General features: G+C 36.7%; 1 protein-coding gene across 8 annotated transcripts in view; it reads left to right on the plus strand.

Moving 5' to 3' along the window:
* Nucleotides 1-15,192, plus strand: part of YAP1 (Yes1 associated transcriptional regulator) — a 90,279-nt gene extending 75,087 nt beyond the window's left edge. For all 8 annotated transcript variants that reach the window (XM_065832048.2, XM_065832055.2, XM_065832063.2 and 5 more), the window contains 3 exons: nucleotides 5,973-6,103; nucleotides 10,352-10,464; nucleotides 11,092-15,192. In XM_065832048.2, coding sequence (XP_065688120.1) covers nucleotides 5,973-6,103; nucleotides 10,352-10,464; nucleotides 11,092-11,330 — 483 coding nt within the window. In that variant the 3' untranslated portion in view covers nucleotides 11,331-15,192. The remainder of the gene's footprint in view (nucleotides 1-5,972; nucleotides 6,104-10,351; nucleotides 10,465-11,091) is intronic.
* Nucleotides 15,193-15,512: the final 320 nt, after the last annotated feature.

The raw sequence follows: 15,512 nt of genomic DNA on the forward strand, positions 1-15,512 counted from the left end.
TTGATTTCTTATTCTCCAAAATCAATAACAAAATATTGCTGGAGAACTGTCACACAGATAAAGAGCTGAGCAGCATTTATGATATTGTAAGTAACTTGAAGATTCCAAGTAGGCAGAAAACGAAGTGATTTTATATGCCTTTATCTCAGTTTTCATTGAACTGTTGATATATTATTGCTAGCAGGAATATTTTACCTCATTAGGTAACAAACCATTGTTATTCACTGGACAACCTTCCAGAAATCTTTGTAATTAATGAACTGACATCTTTAGTCTGTGGCAGTAAATTTGGCACATAATAATAAATTTTAGCACATTGCCTCTATAGGCATCTGTTTAGAATCATAGAATCATTTCGGTTGGAAGAGACCCTCAGAATCATCGAGGCCAACCATAACCTAACTCTGGCTCTAAACCGTGTCTCTAAGAAACTCATCTAAATCCCTTTTAAACACCTCCAGGGATGGTGACTCCACCACTTCCTGGGCAGCCCGTTCCAGTGCTTGACAACCCTTTTTGTGAAGAATTTTTTCCTAATATCTGATCTAAACCTCCCCTGGTGTAACTTGAGCTCCAGACCCCTCACCAGCTTTGTTGCCCTTCTCTGAACTCTCTCCAGCACCTCAATGTCTTTCTTGTGATAAAGGGACCGAAAACTGAACACAGGATTCAAGGTGGGGCCTCACCAGTGCTGAGTACAGTGGCACAATCACTCCTCTAAAAAAAGGAAAAGGAAGGAAAGCATTTGGATTTTAGGTAGCTAAAAGTTAGTTCAGATAATCTCCCAAGTACCTGCTGTTTACTTTGCATCAGTTGCACAGAGCTTTGTTGCCGAGCACCGTGAGGCTCACAGGTAAGGCAGCACACGTGTGCAGTGCCATGACTTTAGAAATTAATTCAGAAAACATAGCCCTCTCCCTAGGGCCATCCGGAGCTGGGGCTGGCGACTGCAGCTGGGCAGGTGTGTGGTATTTTTTTTAAGGAGAATATTTGCTCATAATAAAATGACCTCTGACTGAGAGTCTGGTAGACATGCTCTGGCAAACTGAACTGCAGCAGTTTAAGACATTAAACTCAGCTGTCTTGCTAGAGATTGCCTTATTTACCAGGCAGCAGGATGTGTCTTAATGTTTTTTCATAATCCAGTGGCCGAAGCATCGGTGTGGCTACACTGCAAGACACATCAGACACCTGATCGATCAGACAAATTACTTTTCAGCTAGGTCTGTTTTCTGACTTGTCTTAGTGCATGACCATACAAATGCTAATTCCTGCTGATGGGAAGGCTAAGAAAATGTAATCAGAGGCCATCCATAGCAATAAGTAAAAAGTCACTTTGGAATCGCCTGTGGGTTGTGACCCTCGGTGATTAAGAAACTGAGATGCAAATTCCTCTGCCCTGACCAACAAACTCTGCTGCTTCTCAACACTGCTAGATAAAATACAAAGTTTTGTCAAAGCATTGGGAATTTCAGCTCAGAGTTGGATTTTCTGTAGAAATTGTAGGGATGTTGCTTGACCTAATTATTATTTAAGTCTTTGGTATTTCTGATGAGCAGTGCACTAAGGTAGTACTTTAAAGACTGCTTGACAAATGTGAGCGTGATTGGACATCAATAGGAAACGCTATTGAGAGGGAGTCCTGTTTGGCTGGATTTGGGGAGTGTGAAGGGTATGTTGGTTCCCATCAAAATATACAAAATGTGGAATTCAACCAGTTTTGCTGCAACCGCAACACTGATGACGTTCAGTCATCTTGGGAACTAAGTGCTTTAAATATTCCTTGGCTTCTGTAATGGTATAGCTTCATTCCTTGTTGAAAACCACAGATCTAAGTGAAACGTTGTTAGTTTGTCTGGCAAGAAGTGTAGAATTTGTTTCACACTTGATTAAAGTGGGAAATCCTGAGCATAGATAGGTAGAAGATGCAGGGTAGGAAAGATACTTGTATTATATGAGTAATCAGAGAATTCAGAAGCTGTGATGCCAGTTGCAGCACCTGAGCTTTGCAGATTAACAAAATAATTTTATTGCTCGTTTCTGAATGTAGATCCTTATAGATAAATACTCAAAGTCTAGAGAGTAAATGAGATCTCCACTCCTTGCCTTTGTCTGGTTGTTATGCCCTTAATTGCTTCAGGACACATTGTGTCTGTACGAGCTGTAACTCACTGCAGCACATTGCCGAGTCCCTGCTGCTGCTTGTGTTTGCAAATCTTAATCACAGAAGTGCTGGCAAAGCAACTGGTCAGCAGAAGGGGCGAGTCACATTGTCCTGAGTACGAGATGGCCGTGAAGAGCAGCGTTACCTGGAACCGAACACGAATTGGCGGAGGGGTTGGTCGGAGCACGTACCTGCCTGGTGGTGCTCTGAGAGCCCGGGCCGGGCCAGGGGCAGCGAGAGGAGGATGAAACGGTGGCTCAGCAAAGAGCTGCAAAACCAGACAAGAAGCCAGAATTTACCAACCAATGTCTTTTCCAATTTATGCTGTGGTTGCAATGCTCTGCATAGCACTGTGATTTTTGCGAAATGTATACAATATTATTAATTATCACTCTATCAGCATCACCTCTTAAATTAATTTTGCTAGTTTTCATGATTGCCACACTGAATGATTTATATGTTTCTCCATTACTCTTCACTAATTGCATAACTCCTCATTGCTGAATTTGTTTGTCTTCGTCTGTCCGTGTGTTTTCACTGTGTGTTTTGTACATATGCTCTAACTTTCTGGCCTCAAACAAGAAGGTAAATACTTAATCTGAAGAAATAACTGGTGCTGAAACTGCCTGTAAGTGTCGTGGTCTCCTCTTTGCCCTCACGCTTCTCTCGCATCCTGGTGTAGCCTGTGGATTGTGTGATAGTTGAGCAGTGTTTGGGGGCAGAAATGTTACAATTGGCCCTTTATAAAGTAAATTTACCAATAGAACTGATATATCCTTGTATTTTTTTTTTTTTTAGTAGCATATCTTATGTATAACACAGTAAGAATATGATACATGAGTTGCACGATGGGAACTTTTAACCTTTCCTCAACAGCACGATGAAGATAAAAATGTTCTGCAAAGAGTAATTTTATAAAGTTAATTTGGACATGGTATGAATGACCTGGAACTTCCTGTAAAACTTTATGTATATGCAGTCATAAAAAACAAACAAACAACGGTCAGCCAGACAACTTACACACTGCTGACCTTATTTTAAAAATTCCTTTGCTTAAGGAGATGACAGACCATTTTGGTCATTTATGCAATAACCAAAATACCAAAATTCAGCTTTTGTGTTAACAATAGGAATGCTAAGCTTTTATTTTCCCAGAGATACTTTTAAAAAAGTGTGATATTCAAAAATAGGATAAGATCAAGTTACAGAAATCTAAGCCAGGATTTTATCGTGGTTTTATTTTTGCCTCCAGACTTTAAATACTTCTAATAAAGGATATATTTTAAAGGGTGAACTAAAAGCCTAGAGTTCACATTGCTCTCTTTGGAGCTGGGAGAGGCTTGTACACTCCCATACATTTTTTTTTTTGAAGTATAGAAAGCACATAATGTTTTTATTGAAAATGAGTTTAATAAGGAAGAAGAAACAAAAGGATCATTCTTCAAACAACACAATTTTAGTTTCCATTACATGCACCTTTTGGGAAAAATAGTCTTAATACACTCAGTAGGGTTTGTAAAACCTTTGTTTATCTCATGGAACGGTTAAAAATTGCTCTCTATTTGTTTCTGAATAGGTCGTCTTTTTTGGTAATTCTTTTTCTTTCGGACTTCCACATTGATATAAATTTATTACTTGAATGAGTAATGAAATAACATTCTTTCTAGGGGGAGGTGCTGTAGTTCCTCCTCCTGAATAAGGAGCATTAATGCTACGTACAAATAGTTACCAATAGTTATCGCTTTTCACTTTTAGCACTGCTGTTGTTGAAACAAGGATCAAAGTAGTACTAATATTAAAAATATCTTTTTTCACTGTGTTGTGCATGCCCAAGAATAGGCAAAATAAAATTCTCTCTCCTGGTTTAATACATTTCTTTTGAGTGGGCCTTCAGTGAAGTGTGATTTTTCTTATTTAGCTGGCTAGTATCTGAGCTACGTTTATCTTTACTATACTTACGTACTTACTTACGTTCATAAATTGATGAAACTTCAATCTCACCTACTTTCTAAGAATTTAGAAAATACAAAGGTAACTCCCATTTTTCCACATTGGTTATTTTCTTCATGTACGGAAGAGAAATTGGTGGTGGGGTGATTTTTGTTGCTTTTCAACAGGGGACCCAGAGGGGCTTTTTTTTCCCTATTGCGTTTGTTTCATTTTCTCCTGCATGTGTATCAGCTGCCTTGTATGAAGGCTGATGTGACTGACGGAAGTTTGTAAACTTATCTGTGGAGTAAGACCTCATTATATAGTCTTTGCCCTTGGTTTTATTACATAAGCAAATGAAAATCATGTGGATAAGCCTATAGAAATGATTTAAAGGTGCCTATAATCCTGTGATCTGAAAATGGGGAGGAGTATTACTACTGTTTATTAGAACAGTGGCCAAGTGAGTGGCGGTGAACAGAGGGCTGGATTTACTTGGAGTAGGCAGTTGGGTGTGACAAACACAAAAACCAATGGTATGTTTGTACGCTTTCTGCAAAGGTCTAATCAGCTGGAATGAGAAAACCTTATAGTACAAGACGTGAAATGGTATTAAAGGAATATGCAGGAATGGGAGTGAAGCATACGCTGATTAGAAAAGGAAAAAAAACAAGTGGTAGGGAAGCATTCAAGATATGGTGCAATCTGCTGGAAAATAAAATAACCTTAGATAGTTTTTAAAAGAAAATAACTTTCAAGAAGAATTGGAAAAGGATTATTTTTTGTATATTGAAAGTCCACAGTAGTCTTTAGGCTCATAACTGAGAATGGATGAAGACCTCGTATTATACAAGTGAGAATTATTGAATATTGTCAAGACTGACAAGATTCATTTTGCCCCAGATGAGCTGCCCAGGCACAACCTGGAAATCATGTACTGCTAATAATGGTAACAAGAGGCAGTAGATTTCGTTACCAATCTCAACATTAACAGAGCACAGACTTAGTGAGCCATTGATGATGTTTTAAGAGACTTGCTTGAAGCAAATTATTGTATTTTTCACATGTGTAACTCATGTTTAAAAAGGGAGAGAGGAAGCACTGGAAATTACATAAAATGCTGCTTATTTCCACCCACCTTTAATTTTCTGTATTTCATGTTAAAACTTATTTTCATTAAATAGTAATGACAAGCTTTATGGAGGGATTGATTCAAGTTGGTACACAGGCAGATGCATAAAATATGAATGTAATCTAGGTTTGTAATTTCAGAAGTGCGATGTCTTAGTTTTACTAAAGAATTACTGGGGATTTGAAGAGCCTTAAGATTTACGTGTGAGACAAATCGCTGATCTGATCTATCGGAAATTTCAAAATACATGACTCGAACAGGAAGAGTGAATGGGAACTTGTAGGGAAAGACTTGACACTTTGCTGAATGAAGCAGCAAGGTAAAAAGGAAAGCAGGGACTTATACAGAACTTAAAAGAAATGGGGAAAAAGTGCTGATCAGCAGAGCTAGAGAGACATGTCTTAGGGGTCAGATAATGTTAACAATTCTTTTTTTGGTCTTAAGAACAGACTTAGCAAAAGGATATTGAAGCGAACTAGAAAAGATTTATGTAAACATACAGATATTTATATCTATAAACACATTTACAGTGAAGTCTCTGTAGTACTGGGCCTGACTGGTGGAAAATCCATTGTCATTGAAGCCAGTAAAAATTCTTGCTTTGTCTTCAGAAACTTAATTTCCTTTAAATCTTGTAACTGGAAACAGTGAAAGCATCAGTTACCTGTAATGTCACGTGTTCATGTGTCTGAAAAGTGCATGCAAATGCCTAACATGATCTTTCTTTCTCCCCCTCCCCTGTTGTAGGAATTGGCTCTCCGTAGCCAGCTTCCCACAATGGAACAAGATGGTGGATCTCAAAATCCCGTGTCATCTCCTGGAATGTCTCAGGAACTGAGAACAATGACTACGAATAGTTCTGATCCCTTTCTTAACAGGTTTGTAGGGGTAGCTACTAGAGGGGGAAGAAACTGATTTAAAATTCTGTTTGGTACATGTAATAGTTTATTTTGAACATCTGTCTGTGCCAAAAGCCACAGCTGTAAATGAATCTTTCCTTAAATGGCAAGTCTAGTAAAAGTTGAGGATTAAAAGCTGTCTCCTGTGGGAGGAAGTAGTCTGTTCAGACTTGCAGGAAGGTTTTTATTCAAAGTCATAACATGTTTGCCTCTGTATAATCTGTTGACTAACAGTCATTTCAAATTACTGACTCAGAAGAATTTGTGAATAGCTTTCTATGAGATCAAATGGACTGTGAGGCCCATTCAGGACTACACCTTGAGGTTCATTTTAAGGTTTCTCCATTCACCCCTCCCCTCCACTTCAGGTATTTAATTTCGCAGTATTTTTACTCTGTTAATGTTAGGTCTGCAAATAGTGGCATGTTTCATTTTAAATGCTGTATTAGTTTTAAAGTGAGTCTTTTCATTCAAGATTTAGAATTTTGCAGTATAGACTGGTCTTTTTCATATAATGTTTTCCTTAATCCCTCTGAGTTGGAGTGTTTGTTTTGTTGGAAATACTGTTCTAATTTCAGCTTGCAAATGCTTCACACAAACCATTATAACTTTGGAGAAACTGCTGCATCTTGAGAGAAATCATATGTGTATTTTTTGCTTAGCGTGCTGGAAAGACAAGGCAAAAACAGTAAAACAGTCAAATCTCCAAGCCACATAAACTTTTAATTAATGGAGTAAAAATCTTCTAACATTTCAGTAGTATTAAGTAGTTGATCGTAAGTCGGAGGAGTTAATTTTGTAGTTCTTAATTGGAAGAACTTAATGATATCAGCATTCTAAGCTGATATCAACTCAGTATCCCCTACCATAAAAGAGAAAAATTATTCTGTCAGTGTTCATCACTACTTTCCTGCCTTACCGTGAAATGTTAGTCTAACTTTAGGATGCTTACTGTAAGTGCTCACGAAGTATTACAACATGCTCATCCTTTTCTTTAATGATACATTATATACTTGTTGAAAGCCCCATAAAATTAATCTTGATTCTTTCAATGTAAGTCTTAACTTCCATGGTTTTTGCCACCAATACAGTTTCAAACATGCTCATCAAGTAAGAAGTCCACATCGTGTTAAAACTGGCATGATTTTGGAGTAGGGCAAGTTTAAATACCAGCTGTAATTTTAGATACTGAAAACTGTTAAAAACTTTGTAAACCTTTGCTGCAACTAGAAATCCTTTCCCATGTTCTTTTAAAACAACTTGATGTTGCTGATCTCTTACACTTAGGTTCTTCATCCATAAAGATGTACTGGCGTTGTATGTAACTTTTCCAGTTATTGATATTCCATCAGCTTAGCCTACATTTGTTTCATTTTCTGCCTTTTCCAGCAGACTTATCCATAATTTCATATAATCTATCCTCACTGTATTTCTCAAAATTAGTACAGTTTAGTGAATATGAAGAGTATGTTCTTGCACCATCTTGCCAGTGGAACCTGTTGTCATTCATATAGTTTAGGTGATGTAAATAACATCTGTTGCTCTTAGGCTTTTTCTCCCTCTGCATGAAGTATTGTCTGTGCTATCAAGGTACACAATGTTTTTTTTACATATATACGTGTGTGTGTGTGTGTGTGTGTGTATATATATATAAATATATATATGTAAAAACTTCTTAAGGATGTAAGTGGTGTTTCCATGTTTTGGGCCAGCCCTTCAGGAAGACTTATCTCCTACACAGACAAATCTGATTAGAAAAGTTTTTTTTTAGAGGAAGGGATTTTCCTCCATGGAATTCATGCTGGAATCTGGTGTGAGCCTTAACTGTGCTGGCTCTGTCCCAAGGAATAAAAAGGACAAGGAATCTTAAAACTGGTCTGCTGTCCTATGAGAAGCTTATGTCAATAGAAAATGGCCTTAATGTATTATAATAACACCATAGCTTAGAATATTCTTGTCATCATATGTTCAGCACAGATATATTTTGAAATTTGTTCTTAAGTGGTGTGGTATCCTCCCATCCTCAAAACCTGTTTTCTGACCTGAAAGAAACACATCTTCAGGTTTCAAATGGCCATGGCAATGGGGTGATGCAGTTTGTCCTTTGTGTACCTACACACATGAAATGATGCATCTTTACCTTTAATTAGAAACAGGAAGAAAGCTAGAAAGGACAAATTCATGTTTGTAATTTTTGGCAGGTTGAGAATTAGCAAGGGCTGTTTACAGTAAAGTACAAAAAGTTACTGTTTGCTCCATTGCAAATACGTTTAACTGTACTTTTTTGTAGCACTTGCTTCAGGCAAATCTGTACCTCACTTGAGTTCAGAATATCTTATTTTCCATTTTGATCTGAGCTTTGTCCCCTTCTAGGTAATTTTATGTACATCACTGCATTTAATTCTGGCATGTGTTAGCCTGTAAAAGAGGGCACTTTGCTATTTCTGAATTAGATACAGCAGTCCAATAGTTCTGCCATAAATATCTCTTTTATGTCCCTTACGTTAAAGTTCAGACTTAAAGAAATGCTTCTTTCTGGTTTTATAGAGTATATAAAGTTCCTGGTGAGACAGTCCTCCTAACTTTAGGTACCAAAGTTGGATATCCAGAGTTTACATAGCAAATATTTTCCACTACATAATCAGAACATCCAAAAAGTCTTAGAAAACAATGCTACATTGGAGCAATTTGAGAAAAAGTGCAATGGTGTTTTCATTTACATACTCAACCTTCTGCTTGCTGTCTTCAGTACTTACCATCATTGTGCTATGTTTTATTTTTTAAATGGGACATGCAGCAATGCAGATTTTAGTAAATTATTTCACCTTCTGGTTTGCCACTCTGTTTATAATTTTTTGTGTATTAGATTTATATTGGTAGTGATGGTAATTCTCTGTTTAACTCCTAAATATGGATTTCTTCTTTTATATACACATATTTTAACAAGTAGTTGTTGAAGAAACATCCACTCTATTTTGGGTAATGCAATTCAATTGCATGCAGTAATTTTGGGTGATGTGACTACCAGATGAAGAAATCCCTATTGAAGAAAAGAGGAAATGTGTCTTAAGAAGTGATTTGAAGAGAAGAGCTGGACATTCCGAGTGTGAGAGCAGCAGCCAAAAAGCCTTCTCAACTTAGAGTGATTTAGTTCAGCATAGTCTCAGTTCTGTTTTTAGTATATTGTCCCACAAAGTAAACCAGTATTTTTTTCACAGAAGTTTTAAATAGCTTAATTATTGGGATTGTTGTCACATGTGTGGTGATACTATTTTAAAATCAATCTAGAAGAAGATAAATATTTATGATTTAACTATAAAGAAATGTTGTGTCTTTCTTGGATGGCAAAGATGTCTTTGTGAGACCTAATTGATGGCATTCTACTTGCATCCGATGTTGAATAGCTGTTCAACCATCATCAGTTTGGTTCTTCATACTTGACAAAAAGGCATACGCTACGTATTTCATGAGCACACTGTTTTGAAGGATCAGTTTGTCTTCAAGTGCAAATTTGAACAGTAAGTCAAGTTGATCTTCATTCAGCATTCAAGCTGGAAAATCAGTAAGGATTCTCAGTGAATGCTACCATAACCTGAAGAAATACAGATTTTGAAAATATTTTGCAAAGTTTGTATATTAAGAGAGGTAGTGGGGCAGGGAATGGTCTATTTGCACATCTGCTTATGTAGGCCGCAACTCCTGCCAGCAAACCTGCTTGGGCTCCTCACACAGGCCACAGCTCCAGCTATAGGGTAGTTCCAACTATAGCTCCTATCTGTAACAGTAGGGACCTAAAAGTAGACTTCAGTGGTTGATGAAATGAGGAGAAATGTTTAGAAATGTTTTTCTGATCCTTATAGAAGTGTGAAAGGGTACGCCATTATCATTTTTATAAACTTTAGAGACTATCTCTGACATGCTTCTAATTTTTTTTAGCTATAAGTATGTGTGAAAAGTTTAAAACACCGCAGAACACAGGTAGGCAGTTTTTAAGCTGCTTAAGTATGCTCTCATCAGGTTAAATTGAATCTAAATAATATAGTTTTAATTGGAAAAGGTCTGTATAAAATAAAACCTGGGTGTCTCACAAAGGTTTCAGATTTTTATTAGAATAGAGCATTTCTCGTAACAGCGATATTTTCAAAGCCTGTGAATTGGTTCAAAACCAAGCATTTATTTGAATTTCTTCAGTATCCCACCCTCATTTTTTACTCCCTTCTGTTACAGTGGAACATATCACTCCAGAGATGAAAGCACAGACAGTGGACTCAGCATGAGCAGCTACAGTGTACCCAGAACCCCCGATGACTTCCTGAACAGCGTTGATGAGATGGATACAGGTTTGTTTTTGTTTACATCCCTAGTGCATGTTTTCCAAATATACTCCTGTCCATCAAATGCTCAGCCGCTTTGCAATGAAAAGAAGAAACTCTGAGAAGCTGTAATACTTTTCACATTGTTATTCTACCTTCTGTTTCTATGATAGAGATATTATAGTTAGAGTTGTGCAAAGCATACTTGTAATCAACTCTGTTGGGAGGATGGGGGGTTGCTCATATATAGCATCACTCCTGTTGTTACATGGAATTTGAGTGTCCCTTTGCTTTTTTAAGTAATGTTGTTTGTTCAGAGCTAAGAATAGTACCTCACCCAGTGTTGCGAATGTTGCTCCAAAACAATATTTGACTCAGTATTGTCTTTTAAGCGTAAAAATTAAAATATACTAAATGACATCAAAGATCTATGGAGATTTGGGTCAGTAGGTGAAAAGGCTGAAACAAAGGCATGCTCTTTGTACTTCTGCATGCAGTCAAATCATCTTTGGGTTTTGTAATGGATTTCTATGAATCATGTTGCTTGTGTGATGCAAGAGATTCAGAATTAACCTTTAACCAGTTGTCCTGGTAAAATGTGGGTTTGGTACTTCGAGTGTATTTAATATCTATCTTGCTTTGTGTTATAACTAGGTGACAGTATCAGCCAAAGTAACATACCGTCCCATCAGAACCGTTTCCCAGACTACCTTGAAGCCATTCCAGGGACAAATGTGGACCTTGGGACACTGGAAGGAGATGGGATGAATATAGAAGGAGAAGAACTGATGCCAAGTCTGCAAGAGGCTTTGAGCTCTGACATCCTTAATGACATGGAATCTGTCTTGGCAGCCACCAAGCTAGATAAAGAGAGTTTTCTTACTTGGTTATAGGGGCCTCAGGGAGACTGAATTCTAAATCTGTGAAGGATCTAAGGAGAATAGGACATCTGTATCTGAAGTTCAGAACAAGCCAGTGTGGCACACTTTGGCTTATGTTCAGAAAAAGTAAATGAACAAATATTCAACAAGATTATTTCATATTGCTCTTCCTTGTCCATCGCTGCTGTTATATATTGCTGACTTTTTTCCACAGTTGACTCTGAAGAACAGACATCTTGATCTTTTTCTATTGCTGTTGCAACTACTGTTCAAGGGGGGTGAGGAGGGATGATGAGCCTGCTTGGATGACGAATGCCATTCCTTTTGTCCTAGTGTGCGCTTGCGTATCATTTTATCTAAATACTCAGATTTGAGAGTTAATTTCTGCATGTCACTGCTTGTAGTTTGCTCAGCTAGTTGTCTCCTGCTGCCTGTGGCAAGTGGTAAAACACGACATACTGAGGTGACAAGCCAAAAATGATGTATCTGGTCAAAAGAAGTCAATACGGATTTGGAGAAATGACTTAAAGGAGGGCTGAAGACTGTTTGGCATTAAGTGTTTCTACTAGTAGCTCTTTTATTAGTCACAAAGTGCTCTTGTTCATATTTTATGTTATAGCAAATCATGAGTCATTTTACATAGAAACATATATGAACTTCGTTGCCACATATTCTAGCCTAACTTTTGTTTGTCAAAAATAGTTTTGATTATTTTTGTTAGTTGGTTTAACTGTAGCTGTAGGATGGGAGGTAATTATAGGTGTTCTTTTTTTAAAAAAAGATAGTGAAATCTAAGGGTTTTTTTCTGATTTCACATAGTCTTATTTAAATCTGGATTGTCTGCTTTTTTATACTTAAAACATGCCTATTGTAGCCTGATAAGCTAGTGAGTACATAAACCAGTATGTTTTGCCTGTAACTTTTTTATTTTTTTAAAGGCTAGCTTTGAATGTAATCCTTAGAATTCATGACCAGTGGCTTATTTTTCATGTTTCTTTGCAAGATTTTGAATTAGAATCTGATTGCAGCAATGTAAAATTTAGAATCCTAACTGTCGTATGACCAATTGTTAAATGCATTTTAAAGTAGCAGAAACCATTTGAAAATGACAGATGCATTTAATCTCTCTTCTGGTTTTCAGTTTTGATAACTAAGCAAGTTTTGATTTTAAAATCCTTAATGGAAAAAAAAACCTTTTGAAAAGTTCCTCTTAAGTTAACATGGAAAAAGTCTGAACTATTAATACTGCTCTAAGTTGCAATAAAAAGACTAGAACACCAAAAAAATCCTCAAGAAAAAAACTCATAAGTATAACGTTATCAGGTTCTGTTTGGTGAAAAATAAGCCCTGGACACTATATGTAGAAGAATGTAAAGATATGTGTTAGATGGTGACATGAGCAGGTAATGAAGTGTATATTAGTAGTAGAGCTTAGCATGGGGTAGAGGTGACTATGAATTATCTGTATTTTAACAGGAAAAGGTGTATCACTAAGTTGTCTGCAGGAGTTGACACAGTTTCCAAAGAGTATTTTTAAATGAACAAAATGAGCAAAATGAATCAAACTTTCAGTATAAGCTATGAAGTTTTGTCAGGCTCTGATGAAAAATAGTGTCACCAGTTAACACCTCTATAATGAAGGGCCTGTCACCATTCTCAACGTGAGCCTTTATTTTCAAGGGTGTATAACATGACTATAAAGACACTGTAAGTGTGAAACTTGGTTTTGAAAAAAAATCTCAGCTAGCAGGGACTTCTCCTGGGGAGAGATTTTTGGAGGATTTTTTGTGGGTTTTTTTAAGACATTATTTTTCAAGTTAGGAATGAATCAGCAAAATGAAAAAAACCCATATTATTATTATTATCATTTGGATTTTTTTATTCTTCAGAAATAGTTTTGTTTTAAGATAAAGAGTGAAAACTCTGAACCAAGTCTCATTTTAAAAACTGAAGCAGCAGAGGCAGAGATCTGAAATTTGCCACTATAAATGCACATTTACTACTTTATGTAAGGATGTTAGTGTTTGAAATACACAATTTTTTTGTGGCTTGTTATGGAATAGAGGCAGGTTTTAAAATACCAATTTTTAGAACATATCCATAATAACAAATGTGTTCTGCTACACCAATAATTCCATGATTAATAGGCCACTTATATTGTGCAATGACACAGTAGCTCCTAAAGCGGTATATTGTGTCCAAGATAGGGATTTTTAGTAGCATTTTTACAATTTCATTATGAATTCTTCTCCCTTCTTCCCTTCAGGAAAAGAAGACACTAAGTTGTTATAACTTGAATGGTCTGACATAAAACCACAACAGCAAGGAAATTCCGAGCTGATTGCAGTGTAGTTCTTCCGCGGTTGTATCCAGGTGTAACAGCACACCCGATGCACTGAGTGCAAACCCCCGACATGCTGTACCTTGCTACAGCAGGGATGAGTACAGAACAAATTTTCTTTCCTTGCTTTTGTGTGTTTGTCACAGCTTTAATATTTGAATGTTTTCTTCTCATTGTAGAAACACTACATGGTTTATACTGTATTTGGGTAGCACTGCTTAGGGTAGATACTGACAAACTGGGAATTCTTGAACTGCTCTAACATGAATTACGTTTTGTGATACTTATTTTAATTACTGATTTTAATACATTTCCGTTCTCTCATTTATTAGGAAACATACCATAGAGATGCTGTACTGTTGGCAATCAACATTAATTTGAAAATTTTTTTTTTAATTCTGCAAATGCATTGTTTGATGAAGTGGTTAAAATTGTTTGAAATGCAAAAGCGTTTGGGGTAGTATTTTATACTGATGTATATATTGAAACAGAAATCATTGTAATAATTGTAATAGCTTTTAGTTATAAATACACTACACGCAGACAGATGGGGCTGTACAGTTGTGTGCTGCTCAGCACCCGGGCCGGGCTGCTGCTTGGAAACAGGCTGCAGTGTCAGCAACCATACGGATCAAATGTTGTACCATTCAGTGTTGGCGCTCACCAATGCAAAAGGAGAAGAGACGATTTCAACGTGATTAACACTACATAGCTTTCACACCTCTGGTAAATTAGTACTAAAGTGACCTTTTCACTTACAAGCATGTGTTTTTTTTAATACAAATTAACAGGTGTGCCTGTGTAAAATAATTTGTTTTCTGTATCTTGGAAAAAATACTCTCCACATTTAGAATGTTGTGTGTTAGAGAACTCTTAAATGCACCCTTGTCAAAAATTATATATATTAGTTACCAATGTTACTTTTAGATATGAGCATGACTGTAAGTTAGGTACTTAAGTACAATCTGTTACATTATTTTTCTTTATGTAATACTTTTTCAGTTGTTTTATTTGGTATAAATATATACTTTGTGCTTAAACATCTTTGTTTGTTTTTAACATTCAGTAGTATGTAAAGATACTGGTTTCCTTCAGTAACATGGATGCCTTGAATTGTTGGAATTGCTGTTGTAGTATGTCTGTTCTCGTCCCCCTTGTCACAGCTTTTGTAGTCACAAACTCCACTCCTGCAAACATTGTGTACAAGCTCACCTGAGAGACAGAGGAGTCCCACTGAAGTCAGTGAAGGCTTAAAGTGACCGTATGCATCTCTGTGTGTTTGCAGTAACCAAGAGACAGTGACTCTACTGAGCCTTGTACAGTTCATGCAAAACAATATTTTAATTGTGCATGGCACTATAGTGAGAGCTGGTAACAGAACATCTGTTACCTGCTCTAAGAAAGCATCACTTTTTGCAGATGTGCTTGCATTGTTCAGGATCTTCCCATGTAGCAAATACATTTTTGGCTAACTAAGTTTATATGATAATTTGTGGCAGAATATCAATAAAGACACACTATTTTCATTTTCAAGTTTTGACTTATGAATTGTGAAATATGCAGTGACATACATTGAAAGTGTCTGAAGGTTTTAGCTTAAGAAATCTGACAGGATTCATTAATTTTGACCTTTTGTAAAACAAATTCTGAAAGGTGTGTTTTTAATGTAATGCCATTGGTGATGGCTCAAGTCATACACTATTTGCATTTTAGCAGTTCCGGAGTTACTACTGTTCAGCACTGAAACGTCTCAACCCTGTAAAATTCATTGCAGTTGTATTTTTTCTTAGTTACAGGTCCAGGGCTGGATGCTTCTATCAGTTTATCTTTTGCTCATGAGTTCATAGTCAGGA

This window comes from Patagioenas fasciata, chromosome 1, assembly GCF_037038585.1.
Source record: "Patagioenas fasciata isolate bPatFas1 chromosome 1, bPatFas1.hap1, whole genome shotgun sequence".
NCBI classification, from domain to species: Eukaryota; Metazoa; Chordata; class Aves; order Columbiformes; family Columbidae; genus Patagioenas; species Patagioenas fasciata.